Source organism: Lepidochelys kempii, chromosome 7 (genome assembly GCF_965140265.1).
Source record: "Lepidochelys kempii isolate rLepKem1 chromosome 7, rLepKem1.hap2, whole genome shotgun sequence".
Lineage (NCBI taxonomy): Eukaryota > Metazoa > Chordata > Testudines > Cheloniidae > Lepidochelys > Lepidochelys kempii.
In genome coordinates, this window is record NC_133262.1 from 27,459,399 (window position 1) to 27,475,042 (window position 15,644).

The 15,644-nt window shown below is 39.9% G+C and overlaps 1 protein-coding gene across 8 annotated transcripts in view; it reads right to left on the reverse strand.

Annotated features, from left to right (window-relative positions):
* The window catches only part of CACNA2D3 (calcium voltage-gated channel auxiliary subunit alpha2delta 3), a 735,544-nt gene that overhangs the window by 233,037 nt on the left and 486,863 nt on the right, over positions 1-15,644 (reverse strand). For all 8 annotated transcript variants that reach the window (XR_012159822.1, XM_073351526.1, XM_073351529.1 and 5 more), the window contains one exon: positions 8,339-8,472. Coding sequence is in view for 7 of the 8 variants with exons in the window: in XM_073351526.1 (XP_073207627.1) it covers positions 8,339-8,472 (134 nt within the window). In the remaining variant the exon portion in view is untranslated. The remainder of the gene's footprint in view (positions 1-8,338; positions 8,473-15,644) is intronic.

Below are 15,644 nucleotides of genomic sequence, written 5' to 3' on the forward strand. Positions count from 1 at the left end.
TAGGATCCACGACCAAATTCAATCTACAAAATTCCATCTGTAAAACTAGGTCTGGTCTACACTGGGAGTGGGGGGAAGATCGACCTAAGTTACGCAACTTCAGCTACGAGAATAGCATAGATAAAGTCGACGTATCTGAGGTCGACTTACCTCGTGTCCACACAGCGCAGGGTTGACTGCTGCCACTCCCCCGTCAACTCCGCTTCCGCCTCTCGCTGCAGTGGAGTACAGGAGTCGATGGCAGAGCGATCGGGGATGATAAATCTATCACCGATGGATCGATCACTACCAGCCGATCCAGCGGGTAGTGTAGACGTACATAGTGGCAGTGAACTGGTGCAACTCTCATGGGAATTTCTGAGCCATAATCTGGGATAACAGCACTCTCCTGTGAAGGGCAATGAATTGCTTGATTCTAAGGGATACTGACCTGGAAGCAGGGGAGGGTGTGTTTCTCTTGCCCTTCCACCCTAATTAGGGGATGAAAACAGGAAGCATCTGCCACTCCCAAGATAACTTGTGTTGGAGCAGCAAGAACCATTGTTCAAGATGGGGAAGTGGCTATCCGGTGCACCCTAAACACTCAGAGAGTCAGAAGATAGAGAACAGGTAATAGAGACCCTCCCCTTATGATAACAAAGTTAGCAAAAATTGTCCCAGGGGCCTGGGAGAAGGTGGGGTATGGGAGTACCAGAGGATTGTTATCTGGAAGATTGGATTATACAGGACATTAATCTCCAAGAAACCTTGCAGGGACTTTAGACCCATCCTCTAAAATCAGCCATGCACAGTTTCATTGACAATTAGTCTTAATCACAGGATCATGAGGGGCAGGAAAAAGATAGGGCAATGTAAGGAAGATAAAGCTGGAAAAGTAAGTACAACACAATGATAGCAGGGGCCATCGTAAAAAGTGTGGGACCAAAAAAAAAATGTCATGAAATCAAATTTAATCATTTATGGGTGGTGTGTAAATTCTCTTTTCATAGATGTTTATAAATGGTATTTACTAATATTCACTAACATAGTTATGTCTAATATTTACTTGCTGTGGTGACAGAAGATCTTTCCATACTTGCTATGAAACATATTAGTGGGATGCAGTACTGAAATACATAATCTACTAAAAAATTCCAGCCCTGGGCACCTTTTACCATGATAAAAATGCTAATTACATCCACTTATGATAATAGCACAATTAACTCATGCCAGAAAAGGTATGTGATGATATCTCTGGGAATAGAGTCTAGTTGAAATCGGGTAAGACTTCATTTTTATTCCTTCATAAAAGCTCCTACATGCAATGTGTGCAAAGGAAATTGAATGGTATGTAGTTTATGTAGTTTACCTCAACTTAAATTCTTGGAAAGAAAAGAGATAATAAAAGCTTAAGACCTAATGTAGCTTATGCTGCATCCATGTGTGTTATACAGAGGGCCTCATGTATTTTGCAATTCTGGGGCTGTGGAATTGCCACAGAATTAATTTTTTTGCCTTAGAATTGTACTCCAGAAACTCAGCTTCCATTTTATTTTTATTTTTTTACAAATAAATAGCAAATAGCCTGACGGTTGCAGAGATAATCTTGAAAATGTGACCTGATTATAATGCCTGCTGGATTCTGCAGAGAGCCAGAAACAATAGTTCTGAGGGTTTGACTAGATTTGAATTTTCAGTGAAGGTCTAGCACAAATCAACTGATTATGAATTAAGACATGTTAGTTAAACAACAAGTGTCAGAGTAGACACTTCAGAAATATCTGTTTCAAAACACAAGCTTTTGTTCTTAGTTATATTCAATCCTAGGCTAGAGCGAATTGAGTTCCCCCCCCTTAATCCTGCCACTCATGGGGGGGAATGAGGTGCTGAACCAGGCTGCCCGAATGTCATCATATGAGCCCACCAGCAGTGCAAACACAATGAAAAAGCATTTACTTGAAAATAATCATAAATGAATTTTATGCCAGTGATTATTTTGAACTATACGTTAGCAGGGGTTCTCAAACTTCATTGCACCACAAACCCCTTCTGACAATAAGAATTACTATATGACCCCAGGAGCGGGGACTGAAGCCTGAACATGCCTGAGGCCCACTGACCGGGTGGGGTTGGGAGCAAAGCTGAAGCCCAAGGGTTTCAGCCCCAGGTGGGGGGCCTGTAGCCTGAGTCCCAACACGCAGGGCTGAAACACTCAGACTTCGGCCCTGGGCCCCAGCAAATCTAAGCCAGCCTTGGCAAACCATTAAAATGGGGGTGTGACCCACTTTGGGGTCCTGACCCACAGTTTGAGAACCACTGCATTATAGCTCTGTGTGCCACTAGAAAGGAGTAGGAAGGATGTGAAAGAAGATAACATTGTAGAAGGATTTAGAGACTCATACAGGAGTCAAATTAAGCCTGCTGGTGATGACTCAAGTCAGTACTTTTTTTCTGAAGGCTGCCATCTTGTGCTTCAGACTCTACAATGTCATTAAAAAAAGCCTTTGCCTTTATGGATACAAAAGCCACAAGAATGTGAACTGACTGCAATCAATGCGGTAATGTCTGCCTGAGCTTGCAAGAGTTAAACTGCCCCATTCATCTCAGTGTGGTCTTAACCCTGTAGTTATTCTAAATGTTAATGCTGTTGACTTTTCTATTGATGAAAGAAGAGGGAGAAGCATATCATGAACAGCTGCTTAAGCGCCTGTGAGTGGCGTCTTATTTTGGCATCTAGAATTCATGAACATTAATCTGTAGATGGAGCCTACTTTGTGAGCAAAGCTCAGGTGAATATTGCTACTCCACTTCCCCACCCTCCATTTCAAGATCTGATATGCATTGTTCAAAACAATGTTCCTTTGCTACACTGACCTGATGGCTAGAATTGTCAATAAACCTTGCTAGAACTCCAATAAAAGATGCTTCAAGTTACTAGTCATTTGCCCCTTATCACATGCCTGAAAAGGCCCAGTAAGTGATTAACTGTGAGGCAAATTGTAAATGTGTATGAAAATGAAAAGCCCTCTTCAGTTACACAGAGGAAATATACTATGCTATATATATATAGTATTACATCACTGCTGTTGTGTTACGAATCTCTGCCTGACTAGTCCACCTCTCGCAAGTCACTGTCCAAACAGAAAGAAGGTGGGACATTTATTTACATATTTTCAAACACTTTCTCCATATGCCTCATTCTACATCCAGGTGGGATCTCTGGTACAGGGAGCCCTTTCCTTAGCAGAGAGATTCGAGGAACAACCATGGTTGTCAACAGTGTCAGCGGGACATCAGTAAGGATTTGTTTTTGTCACGGAGGTCATGGAAGTCATGGATTCTGTGACTTTCTGTGACCTCCATGACTTCTGCAGCTGACAGTGCACCTGAACCGGGGGTGCCTGAGCAACTCAGCCCCCTCCCCTGCCCCGAGACCACAGCAGCAAGAGTGTGTGGGGGGGCTCAGGGATGGGGTTTGGGGTGCACGGCGGTGGTTACCTGGGGGACTAGGCTCCTAGCTCCATGTGCTGCCTCCATCTGCAGGAACCGCCCTCGCAGCTCCCACTGGCCGTGGTTCCCAACCAATGGGAGCTGAAGAGTTGGGGCTTGGGGCCAGGGGAGGCAGCACGTGGAGCTAGGAGCTGGAGGTCACTGTTTCCCAGGAGCCGGGTAGGGAGCCTGTCCCAGCCCTGCCAACCCCGCAAGCACCGCTGCGCTGTTCACCCCCACACATACAGTGAGCACCCGTGGCACCCCTGGGCCATCCCCCCAAGCTGCCCCCCCCATGTTTTAGTCAGAGTTAAAATAGTGAATTTTGTTTACGGCCCGTGACCTATCCATGACTTTTACTAAAAATACCTGTGACTAAAACCTAGCCTTATTTAGAAGTTTACCATGGGGAAGCAGCTTCTATTATGATTTGAGCTGTACGAAACAATTATCTGAACCATAGCTTTTACAGTAGGGGAAGCTGCAGGCAAAACATTGCCCTCTCTCATATTTATATGAGAGAGAAAATTTTCATCATGAAAACTGACAGTGGCCTCAATTGGCCAAATTTCACCCTCTGATAAATCCACAAACTTTCACTTGCAAATATTCACAAAGTGAAAACTGAGGCACTAGTCCTGGGCTAGTTTTTTTGTACCACAGTTAGTGACTGAGGCCATATTTGTGCCTCTCTGTTTCTTGTGCTGCCCAGTTTGTGCCTAGTTTAATCCCCAATTTAAGGATTGTTCTTTACATCTAATTACATATGGCCCCAAGGAGCCATTCCTTCAGCCAGGGACCACTGGGGTGTCAGGATGCCACCACATCCCCTTTCCCAAGCCATGTTCACTTGCATTGACAAGTTGTAGCTGGACATAGAGTGATCAAAATGTACATTTGGAAGGGACCTTAAGAGCCACCTGGTCAATCCCCTGGCCCCACACTGAGTCAAGATTAAGTGTCCCTAGACCACCCTTGAAAAGTGTTGGTCTTTCCTGTTCTTAAAAATCTCCAGTGACAGGGATTCTACAGACCCCTTAGGAAGTCTATATCCTCGGTTGAAAACCACTCATTCACCATATCACACAAAATGAATCGCCACTCTCAAGTAGTTCCATACTTTTTATCAATCCCTACTCAGGCATAACATTACAGTTGATTGCCTAAAATTAGGCACATACATGCCGAGAGTCACCTGTAAGCGGCTCTATTTTCAGAAGTGCTGAGCACCCACATCTCCCATGAAAGTTGATGCACCAATAGCAAGGTTAAGGACCTGGCGCTGGAACTTTCACATAGATCTAGATCTGAGAATGGGGATGTTCTTTACAAGGCTCCTTCTGCACTATTTTCCCAGGGCTTGAACTACGGTTCTTTCCATTTATCCTCTTCCTGTATAGTCTCACTGTTGATTTGGGAAAGAAAAGGGATTTACCCTAGAGCACCAGGTATAATGGGGCCCTCAGGCCCTACCAAAATATAAATAACTACTAATCAAATTAATCAGAGTCTAGGGGTGGGAGGAGAGCACAGAAAGCAGAGATTTAAAGTGTTTTATTTTGATTGAAATAAATCAGCATTCATTTGGATTAAGATTCTTTATTCAAGAATGTAACACCTCAACTGTTTTTATTTTTCCTGTTTTCTCCTCCAAACTGCTTCTCTAAACTCACTCTGCTGTTCTCAAGTAGGTATTGCATTTACTCCCTCATGCTGTATTTAGTTAGGATTATAAACAATGTAAGTGGACTTGGAAGGATTAGCTTTTTATCTGTAAGTGTCAATAAACATCTATTTCTCCATACACACACAAACCGATGAAAAAATATTTCCACCAATAATCTTAATTTACACATAGGCAAAGAAAGAAAAATGCTGCTTGAGAACATATTAGCATTTGACTTAAGGCTATTTACTTTTGAATTTTGATATATGATGTTGACAATTTGTGCTTTAACTGTTCTAAATAAGAATCTACCAAATTCGCGGCCATGAAAATTGTGTTGCGGGCCATTAAATCTGGTCTCCCATGAAAACTGGTCTTTTGTGTACTTTTAACCCATACAATACAATAGGGTAAAAGTATACAAAAGCGTGCTAATAAAGTTTGCGGATGATACAAAGCTGGGAGGTATTTCCAGTAGAGATAAGGAGGTTTTAGTACCATTATACAAGGCACTGGTGAGACCTCACCTGGAATACTGTGTGAGTTCTTGTCTCCTATGTTTAAGAAGGATGAATTCAAACTGGAACAGGTACAGAGAAGGGCTACTAGGATGATCCAAGGAATGGAAAACTTGTCTTATGAAAGGAGACTCAAGGAGCTTGGCTTGTTTAGCCTAACTAAAAGAAGGTTGAGGGGAGATATGATTGCTCTCTCTATATATATCAGAGGGATAAATACCGGAGAGGGAGAGGAATTATTTAAGCTCAGTACCACTGTGGACACAAGAACAAATGGATATAAACTGGTCATTGGGAAGTTTAGACTTGAAATTAGACGAAGGTTTCTAACCATCAGAGGAGTGAAGTTTTGGAATAGCATTCCAGGGAAAGCAGTGGGGTCAAAAGATCTTTCTGGCTTTAAGATTAAACTCGATAAGTTTATGGAGGAGATGGTATGATGGGATAACATGATTTTGGTAATTAATTGATCTTTAAATATTCATGGTAAATAGGCCTAATGGCCTGTGATGGGATGTTAGATGGGGTGGGATCTGAGTTACCCAGGAAAGAATTTTCTGTAGTATCTGGCTGGTGAATCTTGCCCATTTGCTCAGGGTTTAGCTGATCGCCATATTTGGGGTTGGGAAGGAATTTTCCTCCAGGGCAGATTGGAAGAGGCCCTGGAGGTGTTTCGCCTTCCTCTGTAGCATGGGGCACGGGTCACTTGCTGGAGGATTCTCTGCTCCTTGAAGTCTGTAAACCACGATTTGAGGACTTCAATAGCTCAGACATAGGTGAGAGGTTTTTCGCAGGAGCGGGTGGGTGAGATTCTGTGGCCTGCGTTGTGCAGGAGGTCAGACTAGATGATCATAATGGTCCCTTCTGACCTTTGTATCTATGAATCTATACAGCATTTCTCATACTAGGTGTCCTGACCCAAAAGGAGGTTGGCAAGCCTATTGTAGGACGGGTCGTAGTATTGCCACCCTTACTTCAGCACTGCCTTCAGAGCTGGGCGGATAGAGAGCAGCAGCTGCTGGCTTGTTTGGGTTGCAACAAAACACACTCTTTATCCAGGTTAAAGAGAAAGAGGATAAGAAAGAGAATTGACCTCTAAGACATAACTTACAAGGAGTTTTCACCCAAAGGCATCAGAAATACAGATATGAAAGAAGAGTGTTATCAGAGATGCAAAATAAGATGTATTGACTACTTAAAGCATAGGAGATATGAGAGAGAGAGAAACATTATGAGAATTAAAACAAAACACTTTAGATTCTACCAGCCCTCTCCCCATTTCAGAAAATGTCTTGAAGCAGGGAACTTTGAGGCTCTATGTACTTTTTACCCTTCTCACCCTAACGTTTCCATGAAGAAAAGGAGGAGTGCAGATTAATCATGCTCTTAACTGCTACTTATTGGTAAAACAGGAAATAGGAAATAAGTGGATTACATCCAAAACAACATTTCCAAATGGGACTATTTTTTTTTCCTCTTTGGTAACTATAGATGTTCATATTTGTTTTAAATTATTCTGTCCAAGACCACAATTCAGACAAAAGAAGAAGACTTAACTCAACCTAAAACTGAAATAAAACAGCATCTTCAATTGTTTTTTCTGGGACATTTTTATGATGATTTTATTTTAAGCTTGCTAGCGGCTCAACAGCTTGGCAAAGTTTAAAACTTTCCCCCCCTACTCCCTTAAAGAAAAAGAAAGAAAAAAAAGCGGGGGGGGGGGGAGCAGGGGCTAGGGAGGGAAGGTTTGAGCTCACCTGATGGGGTTTTCTCAGTTTGCCCGGTTCTCATGAGGATTAAAAACAGTTAAAATAAATGAACAGCTTTGCAGCTGCTGATCTGTGATTTCTACTCCTCCGAACCAATATTTGTAACCATTTCACACTAAATTAAGAACATTTGCTGCAACTCTTGCTTTATGGAGTGCTTCTACAATATGTTACTCCCAATTAGGTAAATGAGAAAAAGAAAGAAAAAAAGCTTAACCAAGCTGCTGAAACCAAATAAAATGAATCTTTACCTGGGTCAGACACAACTTGCTAAACATATGATCAGTAAATTAACTGTCATTTCAAAAAAGAAAATCTGCATTAAATCTAATGCTTCCCAGGTGCCGAACCTGAAAATTATACATCAGTAAGGTAACCAAGTCATCTACCAACCAGAACAAAAAGGATTTGTCCTATTTTAATATATAACACGTACAACATTTTCAATATTCTTCAATTGAAAACATCTTAGTAGTCACCTAGTCATTGGCCTACCTCTGTAGATTAAATATATTAACAACTATTGCAGAAGTCTCATTTAATGTAGTTTATAGTTAAATTTACATTCATTTAAAGGCATTTGGAAAATGATGATTACTACAAGTTACTAATCTTTATATTACTGGTCAAGTCTAACAACCAAACTAAACATTGATGATCATAAAGGCAACAGTGACTGTTACTTTTTGGGTCTGACCTATGTATTCCTACATTATTTACAAATGTATAAACACCTACTAACTGCTGTAACTGGAATTAGTTCATTCAAACCTTGTAAAATTTAACCCCCACCTAGTGACAGTCAAAGGGTGGAAAGATGCACAACTAGTATTGTTAACCACAATAGCAGGTTTAAATCTAATTCCTCATCTTCTTCTGTAAGCATGTGTTTTAAATGCTTTCTCATGCAGACTTACAGTGCTGTCGATATATGCTTCAGTCCATACCACATCATGCTCTTGATCAATAACCTTTGGTCGGCTAAGAACATGGAGGTATTCCATGACGTTCTCCTGCACGTCAGCTAATGTAGAGATCTGAGTAAAAAACCCTGTGAAAACACAGAGATTCCAAGTTATGAGGCTAACAAAAAGAATTAAGGAAGATTCCAACAATAAATATGATGCATGTTATGTCTGCTGTGTTTTCTGTTTAACTGTCTCCAAAGGAGACATGCAAAAGGACCATATTTGATGAGAAGCAGCCTTGTCCAATATTAATTTGTGAAAGCAGAAGTCTGTGAAACAGTGTGTCAGCCTTTGAAGGACTCAGTTCCTGAGACTGTTCTACACCATTGCATAGCTTATCCTAAGTTTTTGGTTCCAAGACAGTTTTGTGGTTTCATGGTAAAGTAGAAATTATGGGATTTTTTTCATGGTAAATACTTAATAAAAATTAGAACTGTATTAACTCTTTACAACATTATACCAAACCATGCAAAACTGATCTAGTTTCAGGTGTCAGTTTACAGAAGTGAATTGGGGTCAAAATGGGGAAAAAATAGTCGTGGTACTCCATTTCAGACCTGTCCACACTCTCAATCCTGGGTGGCATGGAATGTGAATAAACTCCTGATACCGTAATACATTCTTTGCAAATGGCAGGGGCCAATGAGAATAGAATCAGAATCACTTGGGTAAATAATCACAACTTTGAATCATAAACCTTGAAACATGACACCTCCTAAAGGCAGTATCCTGGCAGCAGTGAAATAGGGAAGGCCACAGCCACCTACAATGTCACCAGCTTTATTCTCTTTCAATGACCTCAAATGCAAAGTATCCTTACATGTCCTTGCCCTGCCAATCCCATTTAATCCAAATATGATAAAGGCTTGGAGCAACTCCAAGGCCACAGCCCTGCCCAGACTACTGTATGCGTTTACCCAAATTTAACCTCATCTACACTACTGTGTCTGGATCTCCATTCAACACCAACCCTCTTCTCTACTACCAGAGGACGGATGCCTAATGGACAGGAAAGAGGCATTACCACAACTCCTGATCTTTGAAGGGTTAGAGCACCAGCCTTCAAATGGTGATAGGCAGCTGGAAACAACAACTGTTGAGCTGTATTTAGTAGAGAGGGAAAAACCAGATTGGATAAAACAACAGACCAAAATCTTCTATCAAAGTTCCAAGTGGAACTTTTGACTTTTCAAAAAGCTTGACTAACGTTTTTTCCTTCCTCATTTTTGTGACCTTTAATATTTTCTAATTCCATCCAGCATCAAAAGTACAAAGTCTGAGATGTCTAGTTAATTACCAAACCTAAAGGTTTTTGGATATATGTAATGTCGTCACGGTTACAGTGGGAGTCTGGATCTTAAGACATCTCAGCTTGCTCTGTGATTGTAGATAGGACATTTACAGTTTTCTTCATCTTTAATATGGTTTCATTTATGCTATCTACCACACAGGTTTGTTCTGAAGCTAAACTGAGTAACATTTATAAAGCAATTTCAGATCCTTGGAATTACAGTATTCTTCAACTAAGTGTACAAAAGTTTGGATTCTCATTTGACATAACCCAAACTTCCACACCTTTTAAGGTTTTTATACATTTCTATCATTAATTTATCACATTTACGACAAGTTTTTTGATCCACTTCTCTTTCATTGTGGGTTACATTTTATAACTCTCTGGCCATTATAAATATAATGCATGTGAGGCTCCCTCCTGCAGATATGAAATAGTCCACAGAAGTGAAAGACCGTGTCAGTTCCCATAGGTGTAATGGGAGAATAGTACCTCACAGGTGTGTTGTGAGGATGACTACATTAAAGGTTGTTAAGCAGTCAGATACCATGGTAGAGAGTGCCATAGATATTTGTGCTGAGAAAAATCAGTAACTCAGACTACTTTAGCCATCCATAATAAAGCATTTCACCTTATTGGTGACTACAAAAATACCTCAATCTTCAACGTAAAGTCCTAGACTGTGGCTCACCAGAATTGCAGAACCTGCACTAGGGAGAGGTGCAGAGGCTGCCCCCCTTGCCCCCACACAGAACCTGCTCATCAGAAAGGAATCTGGAAGCAGGCACAGCCTGAGCTTGATACTCCACCAGTTGCTAAGCATGGGAAAAATACATTGCCCTTTTAAGTGGGGGAAGGTGGCAGATTGTGCTTTCCTCCCCCAACCCCGAACAGGGAGCTCCAAGAGAGATCATGATTCTTTTAGGCAGATCTCACCCACTGCTCCTCTGTGAGGCACTGTATCTCTGCACCACAACTTACTTAGTGCTATTAGCATGATCTAGCCCAGTATTTCTCAACGACTGATCCGTGAACCGGTGCCGGTCCCGGAGACCTCCTTGACACAGTTTAGCAAGCTGGTCCCTGGTATCAAAAAGGATGAGTAACACTGATCTAGCCCACCCAACTTTACGGTCAGAGAGAGTCAGAAAAGATGATAAAACAGTACAAAACAACAAATTCTTGGCTAGACAAACATTGTAGCCAATCATAACGCACTCCTCTTTAAAGCTTGTCCTCATGTGCCAACCAATAATCCATGTGTCACTTGATACAAATATGGCATGTTTCCATATATATAGAATTCCTCTTGTCTCCAGAACATGAAATTATAGCACTTACATGAACAGTGCAAAGGTGTATGATGATGTGGCTCACTCTACATATCGGAAATATGTGGATATGAAATAAGTTAAAAAAACTATTTTCTTTGGTGCATATCTTCATACTCAACCAGCAAAGACAGATGGGACACTTACATTTCTCTGAGGGCAAAGTTCAGATAAATTTGGTTGCCTTATCTGTGAATTCTTATTCTTTCAAATATTTTAGCTTTTATAATTTTTAACTCTGCATTTCCTGGCATTGTATGGTTTGGGGAGTTTGGTTTGTGTTAAATTTTATTTACTAATTAGAATGTTCTATAAGGATATTAACTTACTGAAACATATTCTCAGCCTTAAATTTCACTTTAAAGGAGATGATTTGTTTTTGGTCTGGTTTTTTTTGGAGCTTTTGAAGCCTAGCAGCTTAACGACTGACTCAATCTTAATTGGGAAATCTGTTCTTGGGAAAACTACATTCTGTATAAATGGTGGAAAGATAGAAAAGTCTACCTTTATTTCATGAGTTATTGATTGAGAATACTTTTGGGAAAAGGTAATATGTATATTAGCCTTTCTGACATGCTGAGCTCTCCATTTTTGTGGCTGCAGGATAGCTGTAGCCAAAACGTGGGCTTTCCCTTCCTGTCAGCACTAACACACATTTCATTATCTAGCCCTTTTTATATTGTGTAAAGGTCACTACATACCTAAAATCTAATTACTTTTCTATATAAACTATTTAAGTATGGAACTCAATAAATAAAACCCCCAAAACATTTTGGTTTCTAAGACCTTTCATCAAGGACTCCGAGCACTGCACAGTTGTGGGTAAGTATTATTTTTATTTTATAAGCGATAGCATACATTTTCAAAGGTGATTTTGAAACACCTCAATTTTGGGGTGTTCACCTTGAGACATCTTAAAAAGGGAGATGCTCAGCATCTTTATGGGATCTCTGGTTGAGCACTCAAAATAACTAGCTACTCATGGAAATTTAGGCAGGTGAGACGGACACACAAAGAAATTAACTAACTTTATCTCCATCTCCTTCTTTTAGGCCAGTGTGTCAGTTGCAGCTGAGGAAAAATCCACCAAAAGCAAAACTAAACTATGCTAAGGAGCACACAAACCCTTTTAAAAATGTGCTGCTATTTCTAAAGCCTCTGGATAGGGGACTTAAAATAGGGAGTATTTCCCCCCACACATATGCCCCTTTTTACATTTTGTAATTGTTTTTCTGAATAATCCTAAAAGAGCATGGTTTAGTCATGAGTTTTTTTTAGATATTTCCACATGACCTTGAGTTATTATTCCAAAATGTATTATGTATTATGTTTTGCGACTTCCTTGTATGTTTCTTAATGCTTTGTTTTATATAGTGTACAGTTTATATGAGCTTATTACTATTATGTATTATTTCTAGATAGTTCCTAAGGACCCAATCAGGGATCGGGCCTCAGTTGTGCTAGGCACCACGCTACTGAGCAACATATGACCAGCCCTGCCTTCACAGAGTTCAAATTTTAAGAGGCCATTACACATTAGATCCTTGAACAAGTAATAAAAATAGAAGCAGATTACTAACTAGAGTAGAACCTCAGAATTACAAACACCTCAGAGTTTCTATGCAGAAGAAAAATGCTGTTTACTCTTTATTTTTTTAGTAGTTTACGATTAAGACGGTGCTGTATTGTATTTGATTTTTTTTTCCCATCTCTGTTGCTGCCTGATTCCATACTTCCGGTTCCAAATGAGGCGTGTGGTTGACCACTCGGTTTGTAATTCTGAGATTCTACTGTATCATAAAAAAAACTTTATGTGTATATGTGCCCAGGACCACGGAGAGATTCTTATCCAACAATTTTTTCTTTTCCACATATTTTCAAGTCAGAATTACAGGATATTTTTAATGTTAAATTTCTATTAAAATTACTACTTTGAATATTCATTTAACAAGTTTCTGAATTTCTAAGACTCGCGCATCCTTCATTCACAAGTCCTTATGCTACCTTTGAAATAAAGCTTGCCTCCACAGAAAGTCAGCATAAGCTAGGGTGCCCCATGCAAGGTTTTTATGTCACTATGTTTCAGATAAAATGGTCTTTCCCCCCTCTTTCTTTTTTATGCAGAAAGAGAAGACACTAACTCCTGGAGGTCGGTGAAGAATGGAACAACAGACATGACCCACACTAACCCAACGATAATTTAAACAACAATCAACAGGGAACCATGTGGTATTTTGTACCAGCTTTTTTCATTTTAAATTTGTGCATATGGCAAGATACAGCGTCAAAATACTGAGAATGACAAACATTTTCCTACTAACTTTATTTTGCAGATAACGAAGGGATATGTTTTGGTATTGCCAAAATCCCTTTTATGGCAATAGAGATATCCACTTAAGGAGGTTATTCTTGTCCATATCCTATATAAATACAAAGTACTCTCTTTTAAAGATACACAAAGAGGCATACACACGCACACATTTGACATTTCTAGGCACCATGACACATGTGAAGTGCTTCATTTCTTTTTGGAATAGTGCATCATACTCCAAAGGATCTGAACAAAACTGTATAACCAAAATAACTTTTCATGACATAAGCCAGTGATGTAGATGAATATGGGGTGGAAAGTTGAGACAAAAAAAAGTGTGTTACAGGGCTTAACCAAATGCATTTAATCAGCTAGGCTCAGCCTATTAAAATTATTGACCTTTTTAAAAATGTCTTTCTGTAAGAGTTTTTGTTAAGAAATTTAATTTTTGATTGATAATAGGAAGTAGGTGAGGACTGGAGTCATAGCTGTAACCATATACATTCTCTTTATTTTCCTTTGTGGTGTTCTTCTCAAAGCTGGGTTTGAGTTTGCACTGTAGGCTTTTGAATGTTTAGTCTCCCTTTTAATGTGTTTTTAGACTTCATGGCTCATGTTAAAAGCCTGCAATCAGTTTATAATTTCCATGAAATTATAATTAATACTAGAATTAGCTGCCTATTGTGAACTTTTGGCTCATGCTTTCCAGGTAGCATTGATTTATTTACTTTCTTCTGAGACACAGTAGTTTTCCCTGAACTTTAACTTCCACTATAATAAAGTGTAATGAGTTGCCACAGCCTGAGTGATGGAACTCCCCAAAATTTTTGCATACTTGTTCAAATATTTATTTTTGCATTTTCTCCCTTGTAAGTTATTATACTAGAGTTAAGGCCAAGGGGAGGCAACGTTGTTGTATTGCACTTCCACCAAGTATTTGGACTGTTTGATTATTTGTGTGTGTAATACTACCATATGTCACAAAAGCCAATCCTCAACTGAATCACACACTCACCCATTATATGAAACTGTTAACCAGGGGATTTCAGCTCCTCCTTCTTTAGACTTTGAGGTTTAATCAGGAAATAAAGAGTTATGCACTGAAATCCTTGAGCACAGCTGCGAAGCCTATGTGAGTTATACCAGATAAACCTTTGCTTTAACTTACACATTCTTACAACTTCCTCTGGCTGCTTGGTACAGAAGTTATATCGTCTAAGATTCACTTTCACACACAACAACTACTATTTTTTTAGGTAATAAAAGTTCTTCCAGGAACTATAGGCCATTTCATAAGACTCAACATGATGTTTCATAAAATTATTTGGTTAAACATTAAATATAATTTGGTTAAATGATTATCCTCTGAAATTAGACTTCCTTTCCATACTCCCATTATCCTAAGATAATAGTGATTTTCAGCCAAATGTCCACCAGTAGCATTAGATCCCAAACAGCTCAAAACAACAAACTATTTTCAACAGTGCACTGTGTACTTGATAAGAAATGTGTCCCACTTTCAGGTCATGGAACAAAATGGGTGCAGTGTTCTTGTAAGGAATACAAGATTAGAACCTAGTCTCCTTGGAGAGGGACTAAGGAGGGTATTCATCACTGCATTGGAGCTGTAATGCTCCCCAGCAGAATACCCCCAGCAAAAGGGGCTTTCCCAACAAGGTGAACAACATGCATAACTGTCTCTGTGCCACTTGCTGCAAGAGCCCACAGTGCTGGAGGTGTTGGGATGATGCTGTTTGTGCAAGGGGATGTAGCTGGTGCTTCCTAGACCTCAGCTATTTCCTAATAATATAACAGGCCATGGAGCTGTTGTCATTAAGGCACAAGTTGGGCAAACCCTCAGGACTGCACAGCTTTTTTGCTAGGCTCCCATCAACCCCAAGATAAGGGATGCACAAGCCTCTCTTCCTTTGTCCGTTCACCAGGCTCTCTGGTGTGGCGGAGATGAATCCCCTCTTTTGTCCTCCTCTGTGTTTTGTAAAGGGCCCACCACACTGAGGGTGCATAATTAATAACAAACATTCAAAAGAGGGACTGTCAAATGATTAAACTGACATACTTTTATCATATAAATATTTGTTTCATACCCTCTGTTTTGTAAGTAACCAAAAGTTTAAGGCCTATCTTTATTTTTACAGCTGGCCGACTTTCTGTTGAAAGTGACTGTTGAGAGAGATGCAGTGGCTGCATACTTTAAAACTTGGCAAGTTGAGCATTGGGAAACTTTACACCTTTGTTCACTTTAAGATCCTGGTAAATCTCCACTTTTTTTTTTTTTTTTTAACTTCATGTGCACTTGCTTAC